At 48.2% G+C, this 19,068-nt stretch overlaps 1 protein-coding gene across 1 annotated transcript; it reads right to left on the bottom strand.

The window, feature by feature from the left end:
* Positions 1-10,383: 10,383 nt before the first annotated feature.
* On the bottom strand, positions 10,384-18,170 carry PODXL (podocalyxin-like). The gene is made up of 8 exons (XM_011939637.1): positions 18,035-18,170; positions 17,159-17,788; positions 15,738-15,958; positions 15,330-15,401; positions 12,962-13,109; positions 12,619-12,680; positions 12,231-12,398; positions 10,384-10,851 (listed from the first exon to the last, which is right to left on the bottom strand). Exons 1-8 carry the CDS (start codon positions 18,168-18,170, stop codon positions 10,654-10,656), a joined length of 1,635 nt encoding a protein of 544 aa, XP_011795027.1. The 3' UTR covers positions 10,384-10,653.
* Positions 18,171-19,068: the final 898 nt, after the last annotated feature.

The raw sequence follows: 19,068 nt of genomic DNA on the forward strand, positions 1-19,068 counted from the left end.
AGCCAGGATGGTCTCGATCTCCTGACCTCGTGATCCACCCGTCTTGGCCTCCCAAAGTGCTGGGATTACAGGCTTGAGCCACCGCGCCCGGCCGGAGATCATCATTCTTCAGTTTCACTCATTACTTAATGAATGCCAAATTAATTGGCAGGAAGAAGAAACACTCTGTGTGATATACTGAACAAGCCTGTGTGCATGATTAAGGAGCCACTCAAAAAGCCAGTTTTGAGCTTTATTCCTCCTTTGTTAACAAATCTCAAGAAACCCTTTGTTACAGTTTAGCTCATGTCATTTGGTTGGTTTTATTTTCTAGCCCTTTAACATAGGAGGAAAATTGTCATTTCATGTATAACTTGTAACACATACCGAATTGAACTGATACTAGTTTCCTTGCCTTAAATTAATTATATATCATCCCAAGGGTCTCTGTTGATTCTGCTTTGCCAAGAAATAATGAGATCTGGGTTTGGCATTAGAAGTATTTCATAATTTTGGTTTTTTCTTTAGGTCTCCTCCACATCTGTAAAGTGATTAATTAAATTAGAGGAGGCATGCAGAATAAATCCCAATCCCATTGCAACTAGCAGAGCTTTGTAAATTCAGTTACAACAAAGGAGAGGATCTTACACCATTAGAGCCATGCCTTCAGGTGTTTGCAAGTGACAGCTGTAGTGTGTTGCCTCAAATAATACCAGGTTACAAGATAGCTAATACCAAGTAATTAACAACTCACTCCCAAATTTAATAATATCGAAGTCCAAAAGGTTACTTATGAGTAGTCTTCCACAGGGGAAGATAAATTTATTAAGAAGTTGTGTACTGATCTTGGAATTATTATTTTTCCTTTCCCAGAAAAAAAAAATGATTTTGATGGCTGATCAATTGTAAACAATTTTCCTCCTTACTTACAAATCATCCATTTAGAAAAATAAACGTGAACTTCCTTTCCTAAGCATTACAATTAGCCTGGGCAAGAGGTGTTATGATTGTCTTATTCTTTAAGCCAGTTTACTTTTTGGATTTGTGTGAAATGTCTTCTGAAAAGGTAGATAGTATAGTATTAATTAACTGTATAGTCTTCTGCATAATTTAGAGTTGAAAATAATGTAGGGCCGGGCATGGTGGCTCAAGCCTGTAATCCCAGCACTTTGGGAGGCCAAGACGGGCGGATCACGAGGTCAGGAGATCGAGACCATCCTGGCTAACACAGTGAAACCCCGTCTCTACTAAAAATACAAAAAAAAAAAAAAACTAGCCGGGCAAGGTGGCAGACGCCTGTAGTCCCAGCTACTCTGGAGGCTGAGGCAGGAGAATGGCGTAAACCTGGGAGGCGGAGCTTGCAGTGAGCTGAGATCCGGCCACTGCACTCCAGCCCGGGCGACAGAGCGAGACTCCGTCTCAAAAAAAAAAAAAAAGAAAATAATGTAACATTTTCCTGTGAACAGATTTGTTTATGTAGATATATAAATATACATATATACACATAGATACACATTTTTTAAATGCTCTTTTTAAAGAGATTTCTTGCCTTGCTCCCACTCCAAAAGCTATGTACAGTTGAGTCATTAGCCTCAGAGGAAGAGTACGGGAAAGCAAAGATGAGGACCTCCTTTTCTTGTGTTGGTCTTGGGAACAAACAGTATTCCATCTTTCAAATATGGCATATTTCTAAACAGTTTGGGAAAGATGTTAGAATTTTTTAAAAGTCAGCTATTTTATAAATTGGAAGTACTCACTAGTCAGAAATTAAGATCCCCTCTGATAGAGATAGGTTCTCAAAACCGAAATTGGACTGAAAATTAGATTGAGAAGAAAGATCAACTTCCTCCATAGCCAATAAAATCTATCTTTCTAAGCCTGCTTATTAATGCTGTGAATCGCTCCTTCTGTTTGTGAAAACATCTCCTGGACTGGAAATGTGGTGCTGTAGCAGCCAGCTTAGCCAAAGGGTGGAGAATGTTAAATATCTTTTATGGGACTTATGATAAAATGTATTGATGTTAGTGATTGTCAAAATAGGTTTATCATTTTAAAAACTAGGAAATTACTAAGTATAAACAAGAAAAACCAGTATTAACTAAGTGATGAGACCTTTTCATTTTATTGTCCCTGACTTATTTCCACTACCGAACATTTTAGTAAAGGCTAGAAAAGATTTAAAAAAAAAAAAAAATTAACACAGCCATTCCATTGTTTTGTTTTTAACCACATGGAGAAAGGACTAGGCTGGAAGCATATGTCCCCACCCTTATTTATATTCCTTTGAGCATTGCCCTTTTCTAGACAGACAATCTGAAAATAATTGTGTTGATGGGTCTCTTTAAGCCTGAACTCCGGGTGTAAGATGTTATCCAGAAGCTATAGGGAGCTGCCTTGCTCAGGTCATTGGAAATTTCAGCCCTAAGACTCATTTGAATTTCTGAATCCTTTATGCACCATTATGGGCATATGGAGCATATTCATACCATGAGGAGGAGTCTTTGTTTATGATGGACTTTTTAATATGGTCATCATTAAATTCACATTCAAAAAAGATAAGCTATTGTTAAAAGCCAAAAGAAAAACAGACAAAATGAACATGAAGAAAGGAGTCCATAAAACAAGAGTTCTTTACCACATGTAAGCAAATGTCTCTCAAAAAAATTGTATTTCTCTGCATGTTAGCTGAGATTCACACATTTTGCACCTCGGTATTTCAGATGAGACTCAATGTGTGGAGGAGAAAACTGCTAACTTGTTTGGTTCTACTCTAACCCCCTCTTCTGTGGCAGTGTGGGGTCAGGGCCGTATCCTAAAGTGTCCACATCGTCTTAAATGGAAATCATGGGACTCTGGAAAGCTGGCATGAGCTGGTTGGAGCTTTTAAACAGAAGTGCTTTATAGGTATCAGATCTCTTCTGACATCAATTGTTAGGAATCATTGTTGGACTCTGTTGTGTTCTGCAGTCTTCCCCATTCCCCTCATGATCCTCTCTGGTTTATCTTTTATCCAATCTGTATGGACTTTTTAGGATTTTTTTTTAGTACAAATAATTTTCAGATCCCAGCTTTGGTAAATGTGTTAACTCTACTTTGTGAATAAATAAATGAGTGATCTGCTGAACAATGGCAATTGTAGAATTACGTTGTATGTAATGTACATATGGAGAAAGAATGTATTTTGTTCATTTTCTTAATAAAAAGTTATATATGGATGCTACAAGATGTCTCTTGTATTTGCTTAAACTACTTTTGAAGTGCACCTTTAAAATGTTTTTGTACTTTACAGTTGTGGTTTTTCCCTCAGAAAGGTAAGTTTTATTCAGGCTTCTAAAAATTGAAAATGATCCACTTTGAAGGGCCTTTGGGTGTTTTCCTTTGAGACAGTGCTCAGATAAAGAAGTACTGGCCATGCTCACAAAGTTTCTGCGGGGAGGCTTCCACTTTTAAAGACCGCTGGTAAATTATTTCATGAACCAGCCTTATTTTATTTGCCTTGTCCATTTGGACTTGTGTTCCTCTTGAAAAGGGGATATGCTTGTACAGGCTAGGAACTAGAAGAAAAGACTGAACTGAAATGGAAAATTCATTGCAGAAAAGATAGTAAAGGGAGAGAAACTAGAAGTGTTGCAAAGTTTGGGAAAATTCTTTATCCCTGTCCCCATTAAAGGGGAAAGACACTTTATGGGCCAAATCTTGAAAAACCTAAACTGAGAAATACACCAGATAAAGGTACTGGATCACTGGGGCTGAGTGGTGGGACTCTTAGTAAGGAGATCCCCTCTCTGCCCTTTCTACCTCCTGGTCTGCTTTACATCTTGGCTTTGTGATCATGCATCCTGGAGTGAATTGTCAGCTGGTTTTATTCCAAACAGGGATCATGCTTTCTCAATTTACAAACTGAATAATCCAAACGTTACTGCAGAGCTTTCATTTCTAGGGTGTCCTTTGAGTGTGGCCCTTAAGTAATGTTTCTTTGTGTTCTCAAAACAGGAAAGCATGAGGTGCAGTGATAAGGTAAGGAATTGACCTTTCCTTGGTCAGTCCTCCAGAGAATTAACTCAAAAGGATCAAAATGCAGGCCAGTACCCTTGATATGTTTGTCACTACCTTCTGGTGGGAAGACAGCAGTAAGTAAAGAAACCTTGGCCCTAAACACAGATGAGAGTCAGCTGCTCCCAGGTCAAGTGCACGTGGAGACTGTACTACAGAGCTTGGAAGTTGCTGCATCAGGGGCTTCTACCATCTAAGGAAGATGACCGAGCACCCATTAGGGAAATGGCTGTGTGTGCCCATGCTCCCATAACTTCTCATATAGATGACTGCAGGGTTCCTAGAAACTGGGGGGAAATATTTTCCCTGTAAATGGAGGCAACATTGATTTATCACTAACCGTTCAGATTCTGAAGGTATTAATATGACTGGAAAGACCATCTGAGGCTTGTACAGTCCTGACGTAAGTCTAAATCCTGGTTAATGACGTTTCTTCTTTAGCAGCACATTATGCTACATCTTCCTTTGCCTTTTGCATGTCTTGGAAAGAGAAAAGGAAGAGGGGACTGGAGACTTGGGCTTTCTGGGGCATAGGGCGGTTGGGGCAGCAGAGGATGATGCCACCGTCCTTACTCTACAGCTTCACTATTACGGGGCCTTTTTTCCTGTGGGCTTTCACCCGGCAAAAGCAGCAGCCGTCAATCATATGCTTGCCAGAGACATTCTTATTATAGGGAAGGAGAAACTCTGTAGAAGTAGCCTGCCTAGCACTATGTTCGTAAGTTTTAATGGTTGGCAAACCCCGAGAGGAAGTTAGGACCCTTGGCGATGTACATGGTAGCATTGTACAGCTACCCTCTAAACTTGGGTCATAGAATGGAGAGCCCAGGAGGAATCGGGAATCCTGGCTTTTATTTCCTGATGACCAATGACTTCTGTATAGCATTGTTCACAACCACACCTTCTCTGCCTCATTTCTTCTGTGAAGTAAATACTGGCAGCAGATCTTGTTTGCTGGGATCCTATTGGTTTTCTTTTTTCTTTTTTTTTTCTTTTTTTTTAGGACAGGGTGTCACTTTCATGCAGGCTGGAGTGTAGTGGTGTGATCATAGCTTACTGCAGCCTCCAACTCCTGGGCTCAAGTGATCCTGCCTTAGCATCTGGAGTAGCTAGGACTACAGGCACGTGCCAGCACAACTGACTAATTAAAAAATAAAAAATGTAAAGATAGGATCTGGCTATGTTGCCGAGGCTGGTTTTGAATTCCTGAGCTCAAGCTAACCTCCCACCTTGACCTTGTAAAGTGCTGGGATTAAAGGCATGAGCCACCATTCCCTGCCAAGGTCTTTGAAAGCACTAGCTATCTCAGTGTTTATCGCTAGTGTTAATTATGTAGCCAGTTCTATTCTTTATTTACTTTTTTCCCTTGTGTACAGAAGAAATCTGTGATTTAGGAGGGAGCTTATAGGGGAGGTTCTGAGTGACAAATCAGCATTAACACATTTAAATTGACAAATGAGCGTGTGTCTTGGTTGGCAGGCAGGGAGCAGGTCAATGACCTACTCAGGAAGAGAATGGGGTCTTAGGTCTAACTTGTGGCCCATGATAAGCTATGAGTCACTCTTAGAACAGTGCGCCTCGACCATGGCCAGCGTCCTGTGTGAGTTCCTTGTACTTGGACTCCTTTCTGTATCCTTGGCACCCTCTTGAAGTTAACCTCAAAATGACCCTGGCCCAACTCTAGCCCTCTCTTCAGGGTTTAACTGCCTTTCACAACTCTCATGACAGGAAAATCATACTGTAACGGGAGTTGCTGTTGGAACTCTGGCATTAACGTGGTACTAAGGAAAGAGTGTAGGACTAAAGAGCAAAAAGAGAGAGAATCAAGGCCCGCGCTGCCATTTAGATGGTTGTGTGATCCATCTCAAAGAGGTAGCTCAGCCCCCGCATCCAATTTCCTGAGTGGGGACAATTCCTGTAAGATAGGTTTGTAAACCTGCAGGTTTCCTATAAAATGCTTTGTAAATGGTAAGATGCTAGGCAAATAGACAAGATTGTTGTCTAGCAACCTAAGATTACAGACCACTTCTACCTGACAGTTTCCCTTCTGCAAGTTGGGAATGATGAGGTTTTCCCCTTCCAGTGAGGAAGCATGCTGCTGTGGGTAATACCACGCTAGGAGATGGAGAAAGTCAGAATCATCTCCAGTGATTCCTTCCCTAAACCTCTGTCTTCACTGCAGACCTGGAGGAGGGATAGGCAGAAGCCTCTTGTGGCGGTAAACAGATCCTTTTATGGCAGAAACAGGGCCAGAACAGAGCTTGTTTATATTTATTTATATTTATATGTGTGTATATATATAGAGAGAGAGAGTCCCTTTGCCAGTGTTTTCATACCTGATCAGTGTTCAGCAGCCCCCTTGGAGATTTCTGATAGTGGTGATTCCCAATGTATCTGAGGCAGAAGTAGAAGGAAGGAAGAGAGTGAAACATTTATACAACATCTTAGGGGAAAGTGAGGTCGTTTACGGTCACTAGGACAGTTTGAGTAACGTAGACTCATAACCACCTTTAGGATCCCCCTTTTTTTTCCTTTCAGCTTCTCCTAATTTCTGTGCCTGCAGAGTTGGACAAGTGTAACTCAGCACAGAGGCTCCTGTGCTACGGGTGTGATCCGACATTCTCAGGCGCTTTGGCAATGAGCCTCATACGCAAGTGAAGGCTTTAAGTCACAGCAAAATACTAGAGCTTGAGCCAGTTTACACAAAAACACTTTAATTGACAGTATACAATTTTCCAAAATATATTTTTGTAAGAAAATGCAATAATTAACTATCGTTTTTACAAACAAGTTTCTCAGTAAATTCCAGTGTACTTCAGACCCCTGTCCACTAAGACACATATGATCCCCCACTTCCTGGGCCAACTGTTGAACATTCACTACAGACAAAAAGACCCACACTAAAGAGTCATCTGCGCCCTCCCTCCATGTTCTGTTTGCAGCAGACCTGAGGGATCAGCTAGTGACAGTGACAAAAGCTATGCTACAGTTTTACTCTTGCCCTCTCTGCCTCCCCCATCTTGTTTCCTTGGTCCCTCAGTCCTGTTGGAATAAATTCCATACATGAAAGCTCATCCAAAACTTGTTTCTTGGCAGAAAGAATTGTTCACTTACATCTTAAACCTAAATGATTCAGAGAAAGGATAGAAGACCAGTTCGTATTTTTGTGTTCATGCCCTCCCTAGCCTTGCTGGGGTACGAACTACGAAAAGAATTCTGTCCTTTGTGTCATTCTGGCCCCTTCAAGGAGCAGTTCTTAATTTACCGATTATTCCTTCTGAGGCGCACAGTCTGCGGATCCAGGTTTTAATCTTGTTTCTGTCCTGAACCATGATTTTGAGGAAGTCACTTTATCTTTGTGAGCTTCGGATTATCTTTTTCTCTAGAAAAAGATTGGACTAGATCTTGAAATACCTTTCTCCATGACTAGTGGGCTGCCTGCCAACCAGAGCATATTGACTCCAACCTTTACTGTAATGGGGCTGTGACTTTGCTGGGGAGGGGGCAGGGTTGCATTTTAAAATTTAAAAAAAAACACCTGATCTCCAAGACAAATACTTTATCATAAGTTTGTCTTGTTATATTTCATTTTTTGTTAAAAAAAAAAATCCAGCAGAAACTTGTCATTTCCAGTAAGACATTTACATTCCTGTCCAGAGAAAAAACTTGGCCATCACTCAGGTAACATAATGTTTTTTCAAAGTATTTTCACTTAAAGCAGTGCAGGGTGGATTAACATGGCCACTGTATTTACATTATCCAAAAAATCTGTGTATATGTATCAGTTTGAATTTGTTCTTGAAAGTTTCTCCAGTATATTGTCAAAAAAGATAAAGCTCAAGAAGTGGTTTAAATAAACTTTCTGCTAGCTTTCCTTATCAAGCGGGAGAAAAATCTGGTGTCTAGACTAGATTAAACCCGTATTCTGTCTACGATGCAAAGAATATTCTGTACCTCCTTCATAAGCATTGCACCCCACTCACATGACAGTAGGCTTCCCAGTCACCATACTCGTGGTTTCTGACCTTCTGTGCAGCTTGGGGAAACCACAGATTACCACTGAAAGAGTTGATAAACTGTCTTTGCTACCTGCTGAGCTTCTGGTGTTCCCCTTACCTCTTCCCAGACCCAGAATCTGAATTATCAGAGAGCATTTAGAACCCAGTAAAGGTGGCAGAAGATGATGACCTTTATAGATGCATGGCTGTTTGGCCTGTTGACATAGGTTTCCCGGTGGCAAGAGCGAGGCAAGGTGTCAGATTCTGAAGCTGCCCTAAGACTAGATTAACACAGTTTGGATGAATGTAAAGAACCTCTGAATCAGCCCAAAGCCTCTCCAGGTTCTCCTTGGACAGAGCGATGGAGAGTCAGCAGAGTCAGGACCGACCTGGCTAGGCACTCCGCTCTCTAGTCCTTGCCAGTCATCATCTGTCTCCAAGAGGCCATAGGGTTGCAGCCTTTGGTCGATTTGCAGAGGCCTGTTTGCTGTCTCTGTCGAAAGCCCTGGCTGGTGAAGTGTGTCCCAGGATCAGCAAAGGAGCAATAATCCAGTCTGACCAACAGAAACCTACTGGGTGGAGAGAACCCAGCGCTGGGCAAGAAGGAAGCAAACACCCGACTCGAGCCTAACAAGATTTCCTGTTTCCCCCAAACAGGCACTGTTCTCCATCCTGGCCACCTCCAAACACTAGAGCGTTGGGGCAGATGTTTTCGGACCTTGTTAGCCTCACGTCCCCCTACGATATCAGATGGCTACAGGCTGTGAGGAAGGAATTAGGCAGATGGGGCAGGACAGAGATTTTCCCCAGCCCCTCCCTCTACCCTTTTAAAAAGTAAGCCTTCCCAAGTGGATAGCCTATTTCATCAGAACTCCTGCAGCCTGAGCCTGACTCTTAAGACCCTGCAGGTGTGGCGTTTCACCTGAAAAATGGCAATTTTCATTCCCCTAAGCAGTTCTGCCCGTTTTCCTAGTTGATACCAGGGAATTTATGCCCAGAATGATGGAGACCATGGCGAAAGTTCAACATTCCACACAGGATTCCCCCTTCTCAATCAGATGAAACCTCGCCATGCCCACTGCTTAGGAGCCTCCTACATGGCAGCTAACTGCTGAGCCCATAGAAGTCCTGTATTGGGGAATAGACATAGCTTTGTGGTTCCCTGAGATGCCACCAGAAACTGCAAGAGAACTGCAGCAGCCCCACTAGGCTCACAGAGAAGAGGAACAGCAAGGCCTAGCTCCAGGCCAGGACAGTGAGATGTTCCCACAAGTCTGTCCCCCAGGCTGCCCTTCATGCGCCCAGCATGCACTGCGCTTTCCAGGCCCCTCTTTCCCTGTGGCAGAGGAGAATCAGAATGAGTGTGATGAGCTAACTGGGAGTCTGCAACTGTCTGAGCTTTGGCCTTTGGCAGTGGAGGGCTGGGTTAGAAAACAACTACAACAAAACGCTCAGCAACTTGAAATGTCCCTGAGTTTCCTATGACATACAGAGGAAAGCCTGTCCTTCCTGGCTGCTTTAATGGATTGTCTCTGAAGACACATCACTGATGGGGGGGGCCCTGGGAAGGCCTCTCCTGCAGCCACTGCTCCTTCATACTGGGTCTCAGGGAGTCACTCCCATCAGCTGAGCAGTGAACAACAAAAGGAACACGCTGCTTTCAGTAGCTACAGCAGATTGTAGTCCCTGGTGGAAATGGAAGCCCAAGAAGATCGTGGGGAGCGTCTGCAAGGAGTGCCAGGGGCAAGGGGCCAGTGTTCCTGCTGACCCCCTCATCAGCTGCCCTGAGACACCAGCCTGGACTGAAGAGTGTCCGTTTCTCTCTCCACCTGCACATGGGCCCCCTAAGCAGACCTGGTTCACACAGGGAGACCTGTGTGAGTTAAGCCCCGATCTCACGAGGCAAATGTGAGAAAATCAGAATCCAGAACAATGGGTTGGTTCAAGGTTATGAATAACCTGTGCTAATCCCAGAGGCCCCAGGACAGAGTAAGTGGGAACAAGCACTGAGTGTAGGGTGGGGTAAGAACACAGAGGGTGGGAAGACGGGTACACAAGCTGGGGTAGAGAAGGAAAACTTGGGAGCTGGACTTACAGGTCGTCAGATCCCACTGAGCCAGGACGTAGCCCTGCCCTCCTTTCCAGCCCAGCCGCCTGCTGGAGTTTCACCCCTGCCCGGGACTGCTCTGGATGGAGGGCACACGTGAACACAGCAGTGTGGCATGGTGCAAATGGAATCTTTGTTCTCATCCTGACTCTGTCACCAAGTGGCTCTGACCTTGGGCAAGTCACTTACCCTCTTCAGGTCTCGGCAACCTCACTGCGGAATGAAGGCATTCCACTAGTTCATCTCTAAAGTCCCTTGCGTGGCTTTTTCTTGATCTCCCTCATCATCCAGCAGCACCGAGCTCAGGCACTAGTGGGTTATTTTACAGGAGGAATCTGGACAGAATGTGATTTGTTCAGCTCGAAAAGGGAAAAATTAAGGCCCTGGGGGGATTGGGAGGGGACACCCCTTGGAGTTCACTCTCCCTCCCCAGTCTTTCCCTTCCCCGTCCAAACGGCACTTGGGGTGGTCGGTCCGGAGCTCTGCAGTGCTGCTGGAGGCCACCGGCAGACCGGACTAGAGGTGTGTGTCTTCCTCCTCGTCCAGGTCGTCCTTGGTCAGGTTGTCCAGAGGGACGATCCAGCTGTCCCCTAGCTCCCCGTTGAGGCTGACCACCTTCTTCTCCTGCATCTCAGAAGAGGTCTCCATCACTTCCAGTGTCGGGTTGTCATGGTAACCATTCTCCACCGTCTGCAGCTCCTCTGTTAGCCGTTGCTAGAGTGGGGAAGGTGACCAGTGAGAAGGGGGTTTCAGAGGGCTCGGAGCTTAATATAGCGCATGTACCCCTCCCACTCCGGAGCCCCACTGTAGCTAAAGCAGGCCCTCATTGCTCCCCTGTGGGGCTGGCTGCTCCTGGTGGTCATTCTGGCTCTCAGCCTTCCCGGAACTAGTTTGGAACAAAGACTTGCCCCTCACCCTCACCCTGGTGGCAGACCGGTGAAGTCAGTGGAGATGGACTTTGTTCTCCAGAGTCCTCTAAGCTCTTTCCTCCCCTCCATCCCTTCCCCCAAAACCTCCTCTCCAGACACCTACTTCACCTATTGTAATGAATGGGGAAAGAGCATTAAAAAATGACCTCTCTTGGGCTGGGTGACTGAGCCCTCTCTAAGATGGGTACGCTGTCTCTAGAACCGTCCCTGCCGCAGACAGCAGCCATCCGGCAGAGGGGCTTTCTGTCCCTCTCAAACACAACCGTGAGTGCATGCTAGAATCACCTGGGGAGCTTTTTAACAACTACACTGATGGACTCAGAGATTCTGTTTGAATTGGTGTGGGAGGCAGTCAGGCAAGGGAATTTTTTCTACAGTTCCCCACAGTGTGCAGGCAGGAGTGAGAACCACGGGTCTGGGTGGCACCGTCATGGCGGGAATTCTAGTAAGGTAGGCGGAAAAATTTTGGGTTAGACAGGAACACCTAGACCTGCTTTTATCAATTAATCCTCAGACCAGCTCTGCAAGGAGGTTATCCCTGCTATGCAGATGAGGAACCTGACGCCCAAAGAGCTCATCTGACTGACTTTCTCAAGGTCAGGGCCAGGACTTAAACCAAATCTCCCTGACTCCAGTCTGGGCGTGGTGGCTCACACCTGTAATCCCAGCACTTTGGAAGGCTGGGGCGAGCAGATTGCTTGAGGTCAGGAGTTTGAGACCAGCCTGGCCAACATGGCGAAACCCCATCTCTACTAAAAATACAAAAGTTAGGCGGGCATGGTGGTGCATGCCTGTAATCCCAGCTACTGGGGAGGCTGAGGCAGAGGAATCACTTGAACCCAAGAGGTGGAGGTTGCAGTGAGCCGAGATCTCACCACTGCACTCCATCCTGGGTGACAGAGCAAGACACTGTCTGAAAAAAATAACAATAATAAAATAAAAAGTAAGGCTTCCTGACTCCAAAGCCCACGCCGTGTCCTCTGCCACACTGCCTCTGTAATGCTCTGTGGACTGAGGCGGCTGCCCATCAGGGATGGCCTCTGCCCATTAGAAAGGGTCCAGGGCCTGCTCCCTTTTCCTTTTCTGCAACTTGGGAATCACGAGGGGAGGGTTCCTCTGGTGACCTGGGCTGCTTCCTCTGTGTGGCCGCAAACAGCTGCTTACCTGGTCCTTCCTCTGGGAGAGGCGCTGGTGGCAGCAGCCATAGAGGGCCGCCACGAGGAGCAGGAAGGACGCCATGCAGACGATGGTGATGATGAGGGGCGTGCTGAAGCGGTCCTCGGCCTCCTCCGGTGGCCCCTGGTCCCCCAGCTGCATGTGACTGACCCCTGCCTGCACAGGAAGTGGCAGAAAACAGTCTGGGGGCACCCTCTCTCTATCAGCCCCCCGGCTTCACTGCAGAGCCCCTCTGCTTGCAGTTTGCTGGGGTCTGTTCCACCACCCTCGTCTACATGCAGGCACGTGATGGGGTTCCTCCCCACAGAGAGAGGGTAGCAACCAGACCTCCCACAAGGGGCTTCTACTCCGTCCCCACACTTGGGGGGCCGCTTACCTCCTTTAGTTCATCCCATTTGTCCTTCAGCCGCTCGTACACATCCTTGGCAGGGAGCTTAGCTGTGGGAGAGGAGGGAGACGCTGTCCAATGGCCCAGCCCAGAGAGAGGCAGTCGGGGACGGGGACTGTACCCCAAGAGAGGGATGCAGGTATCTCAGTCTCCTGAGTGTGTCTCTTGGGTGACCTGGGAGGGGGTGTGGCTTGGCAGTTCTTAGGGAACAGAAGGGGCACCACTGTGACCCACCCTCCAATGTGGCTCCTGCACGCCCCCATTCCCACCCATGCAGGCCTCAGCCCAGGCCCCCTTGCCCTCCGCCCAGTCCCCCTTGCCCTCCACTCACTGTGAATAGTGATTTCTTTGACGACCACTGCCTGACTTCCTTGAACGCGTGCCAGCCGTATGCTGCACTCATCTTGGGCCGGGTTGAAGGTGGCTTTGACTGCTTGGCATATCAGCGTGACCAGCTTCTCATCTGGAGGGCCCTCTGCCTATGGTGGGGAGAGCGCAGGTGACTCCGCGGGGACTGTGACAGCAGCCTAGGCCTGTAGGGCTGCCCTCCAGCTACGTCGGGAGAACATCTGTTGCTCTTCTAGAACCTGCCTCCCTCTCCAGCCCCAGCTGGTGCTCCATGCCGGCCGGCCAGGAGCCAAGGGTTGCGCGCGGTTCTCCTGGGCCAGTTGCTGCCTCCTCTGCCTCGTTCCCATCAGCTTGTTCCCCGCACTGTGTTTATCTGGTCTATGCTTGCACCTTTCATTCCTTTCACCCTAGTGCCCCTTTTTTCCCTCCAAGCTATTCATGGATTGGGGGTCTTTTCCATCTCCATTCCTAGAAAGGGCTAGAGTGGGGGCACTGCACAGCGACCCCACCCCACAACCTGCGGGGGAGACTCCAATTCCCCCTGAACTCCCATTCACCAGCCTTTCATGCCCAGTTCAGGGAAATCAGGTGAGGAGGCTGCAGCTCTCAGCAGAAGGGTCTCTACCCGCAAAGCTGAAATCCACGTGCCCTTGCCCTAGGCAGAGCCTCTGGCTCTGAAGACATGGACAAGCTGACAGGGGAAGGGGCCTCCACTGAGTAAGGGAACAGGTGGAATCTTGAAGCTACCCCTAGGATATCTTGGAGGAGTCTTATTTAGCTCTAAGAAGAAAGATTATGGCTGACGTGGCTTTAGGGCTGAGGATGAGGAGAGAAGTATGGGCAGCTTTTTTTACCCAGTTCTGCCGTGCCATCTAGGGGCACCCCTCCCTGGGGTTTCTCTGACCTGATTCCACAATAAATGTCTAAGACAAAGAAAAGGACTCTAGGGATGGCTTGGCACAGAACCCATACAAACCACCCCTAAGGTTTCTACCAGAATTTCCTTAAGCTTACTAATTCCCCACCCTGACATCAGGAAGGGATCCAGGGTTTTCCATCTTCCTTTTCTAGCAAGGAAAAAAAAAAATGTTTCTCACAAGCAATCATACAGCCTGCCAAGCTACATCCAAAAAGAGGGTCTGAGGAATGGCTGGGCGGGCACCTGACTATCCCCAGAGCCCATCTCACGCAATGCCTGCCTTGTCCAATAAGCCCAACCCTAGGAGAACACCACTGCCTTTTAAAACTCTGGTCAAGATGTAGGCTTTTGTAAAGTTCACTTGGAAAATGCTGGCATAATGGACACCCAAAAGAAAACAACTGCAGAAAATTCAGGCAGCATTAAAGTGTTGTAAGCCCAAATTCTCCGTCCTATTGTAGACACAGTGTTCGAGTCTGTTCTAGTTCTAGTTCCTAGGGGGTGGCTGCAAAAAACCGGCACTGACCGGGAGAGGGCAGCAGTGAGCCAGCCATCTCCAGCACCCACAGCACTCAGCAGCTATTTACCGAGTGTGCACGGCGCATCCCCAGACCAAAGCCTTTGGCCCCAGGGAGACCGGCAGCCTGAAGGCTGCTCACACACTGCTATACCTCCCTCACACAGGTGTGCTCACACACACACACCCCACCCAGACTGGAGAACTGCTGGCAGTGGCTCCTGCATTCCTGGGCCCTTTTCTCTCCCACCCATCCCGTCAGCTCCTCAGGTTAGAGGGAGCATCTCCCAGGACTGTTCATCCATCAAGGCTCTCAGATAGTCCACGGACCGGGAAATGTGAAGCCACAGACGATTAAGGCCGAGAGACTCAGGCAGACTACACCTCTTATTTTCTCTGTTTTTTTTTTTTTTTTCCTCCCTGTAGAAATGGAGTCTCCCTATGTTGCCCCGGCTGGTCTTGAACTTCTGGCCTCAAGCAAACTTCCTGCCTCAGCTTCTCAAAGTGTTGGGATTACAGGTGTAAGCCACCACACCTGGCCTCACCTCTCATTTTCAACTGAGACATCTAAAACCCAAAGAGATCAACTCACCAAAGTCACTCCCAGAGCTAAGGGCAAACAGGAACTAGGATCAGGGTCCCTCAACTCAGCATACTGGGAATAGTCACACAGTGAAAGCCGAGGAAACCGGGGGGCGAGGGGGTTCAGTCCTGTGGGTGTGTCCTGACAGAGAAGTCTAAACCTCGGTCTGTCGCTCTGTAAGATGGGAAAGGACCACTTCCTACTAGGAAGAAATGAGGGCCAGAAAGCGAATGCGCCTTAAAAATGCACTTAGAAAGAACATGCATTCCCTCTCCCTCCCTCAGCCCTGCTGCGAGCCTGCAGCTGGGGGCTCAGATCCGCGAGCTACTCACACAGAGGGCGTTTCCTGTGAGGTTCAGGATGAGGTGCTTCTCACTTGGCATCTCAGGAGCCTCACACTTGGTCTGCAAGAAGCCACTGAGATTAAGGTTTGGGTTCATAGTCAGGGAATCTTTGACACTTCCCCCCCAACTAAGGGGTGACCCAGATAGAAAGGAGTTCATGGCAAGCCAGAGGCATGGCTGGACCCATTCCAGAGCCAGGTATGTCCTGGCTGCGTGGCTTGAGGGCAGCCCAAGCCAGGACCAGGCTAACCAGGGAGAGGGAGGAGCGAACGGCAAGTGCTGCTCAAAGCCCCAGCCAGGGGCCCTGGGTTGGAGGAAAGAACAGAAACGCTTGTCTTAAAGCCCCTTCTACCCGAGTCTGGGTTCTCATACTTGCCCCACACCCGCCGGAGTTACCCAGTTATTCCCATGAGCCAAGGTGGGAGAAGGTGTTTCGGGGTATCGGTGGGTAGTTGATGCTGCCGTGGGGCTGGAGCTCATGGTCTCTGGCAGGGGAGACATTCTCAATGCCGTTGTCGGGCTTGTGGGTTCCACTGTCCCCTTGGTGGAAGGGGCCATAGAGCTGGCTGGCATCTGGCTGGAGGTCTGTTGAGTTCTTTGCAAGATAACTGACGGCGCTGTCATTGGGAAAACGAGGGTAATGGGCAAAGATGAGTGCACCCTCGTGAGAAGAGGACAGTCTTTTCTCGCTCTAATAGTTTTCCCAGGTTCTTTGGTCTTACTTCCCACAGAGATGGAAGAAGTGGACTGATTCCTATGACAAGCCAGTGGAATAACCCGGCAAAGGAAGTCACAGCAGCTGCAGTGAACATTCACCAACCACTTACTGTGTGCAAGAGACTAAGTGTTTCAAAGGTACTTCCCTACTGAATCCTCATAACAACCCTCTGGGGAAGGAATCGTCACCGTCCCTATTTCATCAACAAGGAAACTGAGGCTCCGAGGAGCTCAGTGATTTGCCCGAGTTCCCATGCCAACAAGTGGCAGGGCGGGGATTTGAATCCAGGATTATCTCAGCCGGAGCCCACACTCCTACTGCGTGGCACCCTCCTGTGGAGTGGTGGCCTGCTGACCTCAGACCATATGCTGCTGATACACAGCAACATCACCAGGGAGCACTCAGAAATTCTGGGTCCACAGATCTGAGATGGGTCATGATCCTAAGGCTCATGATCCACAGGTAGATTTTGAAATTGATTTACTAGGTTAAGACCAGCTCTTATAAATAAATAAATAAGTATTGGCCAGGCGCAGTGGCTCACACCTGTAATCCCAGCAATTTTGGGAGGCCAAGGTGGGCAGATCACCCAAGGTCAGGAGTTCAAGACCAGCCTGGCCAACATGGTGAAACCCTGTCTCTACTTAAAAAAAAAAAATCAGCCAAGTGTGGTGGTGCACACCTGTAGTCCCAGCTACTCAGGAGGCTGAGGCAGGAGAATCGCTTGAACCCGGAGGTGGAGGTTGCAGTGAGCAGAGTTCGTGCCACTGCACTCCAGCCTGGGTGACAGAGTGAGAGACTCCATCTCAAAAATAAACAAACAGGTATGGAATAGAAACTATTCACCTCTCAGGTTCAAGCAATTCTCCTGCCTCAGCCTCCTGAGTAGCTTTACAAGCGCTCACCACCACACCCAGCTAATGTTTGTATTTTTAGTAGAGACAGGGCTTCGCCATGTTGGCCAGGCTGGTCTCGAACTTCTGACCTCAGGTGATCCACCTGCCTCAGACTCCCAAAGTGCTGCGATTACAGGCATGAGCCATCATGCCTGGCCCTGAAAAGTTTCTTGGTGCTTGAAGAAAGCCAGGCAATTACTTACGTGGGGTGGTGGTCATCCCTGGGCTTGTGAAGATGTGGCCAGGGCTAGCCACAGTGCTTGAACTGCTTGAAGCTGTCATAAGATGGTCATGTCCCGAGCTTGTTGGGGTGGCCACAGGATGTGTCAAAGTGGGTTGTGAGGGGCTAACTGGATTTGTAGGGTGAAGGGTCGTCAGATGTCCTGCCTTAGTGGATGTGAGGTCTGTGGTCACACTGTGGCTGTGTTGACCCCCAGAGTTAGTTGTATTTTCTGCTCCATTCTGGCTGCTTGTGGTGTCAGGTTTCACTGTGGTCGTGGAGATTGCAACTGTAGTGGCGTCTGCACCTTGCGTGCTCCTGGGGCCCTTGATGGCGGTAGTAGAGTTGTCTGAGCAGCATCCTATAGCCACGGTAGTGGTGACTGGGCCTGAGGTTTGCGGAACCTGGGTTGTAGTCCCTGGTGAGGCACTGGACGCACTAAGGGTGCTCGCCTTGGTTGGGGCTGAGGTTTCCATGGCCTTGGAAGCGGAGACTGTGCTCTCCTGGACTCTAGCTGTAGTCACGGTGGTGACACTGGATGCTGGAGCCAGGTTTTGCCTGACAGTGGTTTTCAGTGTTGCTGTGTTAGATGGGTTCTTAGTAGGCGGGGCTGCTGTTTGCAAAGACAACACAGGATGGAGTTAGGGCTGGGAGGCTTCCTCACCACACTTCTCCAGCTCTTCCCCAGGATTCAGAGGTCTTGCTCGCAGCCCTGCCATCTGCCTTGCTGAAGGCCTGGGTCTTTGGTAAATCCCGAATTTTCTGAGGTTCAAGAAACCTCTAAGGGGGCAGCTTGGAGTGCAGCAGGGTCAGAAAAGCGAAATGCTGCTGAAGGGGAGGCCAGGCCAGCAAGGCCCACCACACGTGGAGACTGTCATGCACACCTTGCCCTCCCCGTCCGGCCCCACGCACATCCTCCTTAAGTTTCTCAATATGGTACCCCAGAACCAGCCGCCAGGAACACCTGTCTCCTCCTCCCCAGCAACCAGGCACATGGCCTACAGAAAATTCCACAGACTTAATGCTTCCTGAACTGCCCTGGCCTTGTTCTGAGCTTAAGCAAAAAAAGACATGGGCCCTGTTCTCATGGAAGTTAAATCTAGGAGAAACTGATGATAAACTGAAATTACACAAATTACTATTTCAGTACTAGGTGAGCTGTGCCAAGAAAGGCTGAGTGCCCAGACTACATGCAGCATGGCGGCTTCACCTGTCATTTCTTGAGGAAATGGGTTTTGTGTCAGGCAGTGGAGACACAATGGTGAACACGACACAGAGAGTTGTACCCTCGAGGCGCTTACACTCCGGTAGGGAGGCAGAGACTAAACACGTGGACAGAGCACCGTCAAATCTGCTTACCACACAGAGGAAGTGAGGAAGGAAACGATGCAGAGACGAGCAGGGAGGGACCATGTCCAGTGAGGGAAGGAAAGGCATCTCTGCAGTGACGGTTAAGCTAAGCCCTGAAGGGTAACGAGGAGAATGCTTTGTGAAGAATGGGAGGAAAAGTGTCCCTGGCAGAAGGAACAGAATCTGCAAAGCCCCCGAGTAGGGAAAGGAGCCGAAAGAAGACAAGCAGGAATGGAGTTGGGTGAGGAGGGGTCAGGCGCAGGGCTGAGAAAATACAGGGTCTTATGACAGTGACAGCAACTGAATGTCCAAACCAGACATTTTTGAGAATAAAAGGCTCTCTAAAAATCACATTCGGCCAGGTGCGGTGGCTCATGCCTGTAATCCCAGCACTTTGGGAGCCTGAGGCGGGCAGATCACTTGAGGTGAGGAGTTACAGACCAGTCTGGCCAATAAAGAGAAACCCCGTCTCTACTAAAAATACAAAATAGGCCGGGCGCGGTGGCTCAAGCCTGTAATCCCAGCACTTTGGGAGGCCGAGAC

Source organism: Colobus angolensis, unplaced genomic scaffold (assembly GCF_000951035.1).
Source record: "Colobus angolensis palliatus isolate OR3802 unplaced genomic scaffold, Cang.pa_1.0 Scaffold182, whole genome shotgun sequence".
In the NCBI taxonomy this organism is placed as follows: domain Eukaryota; kingdom Metazoa; phylum Chordata; class Mammalia; order Primates; family Cercopithecidae; genus Colobus; species Colobus angolensis.

Coding starts and splice junctions, on each gene's coding strand:
- PODXL (XM_011939637.1), bottom strand. CDS start 18,170: ATGTGCCTGGTTGCTGGGGAGGAGGAGACAGGTGTTCCTGGCGGCTGG. Junction 13,110..15,329: donor TCACAGGAAACGCCCTCTGT/GTGAGTAGCTCG, acceptor TCCCCACCATAG/GCAGAGGGCCCTCCAGATGA. Junction 12,681..12,961: donor CAAAGAAATCACTATTCACA/GTGAGTGGAGGG, acceptor CCTCTCCCACAG/CTAAGCTCCCTGCCAAGGAT.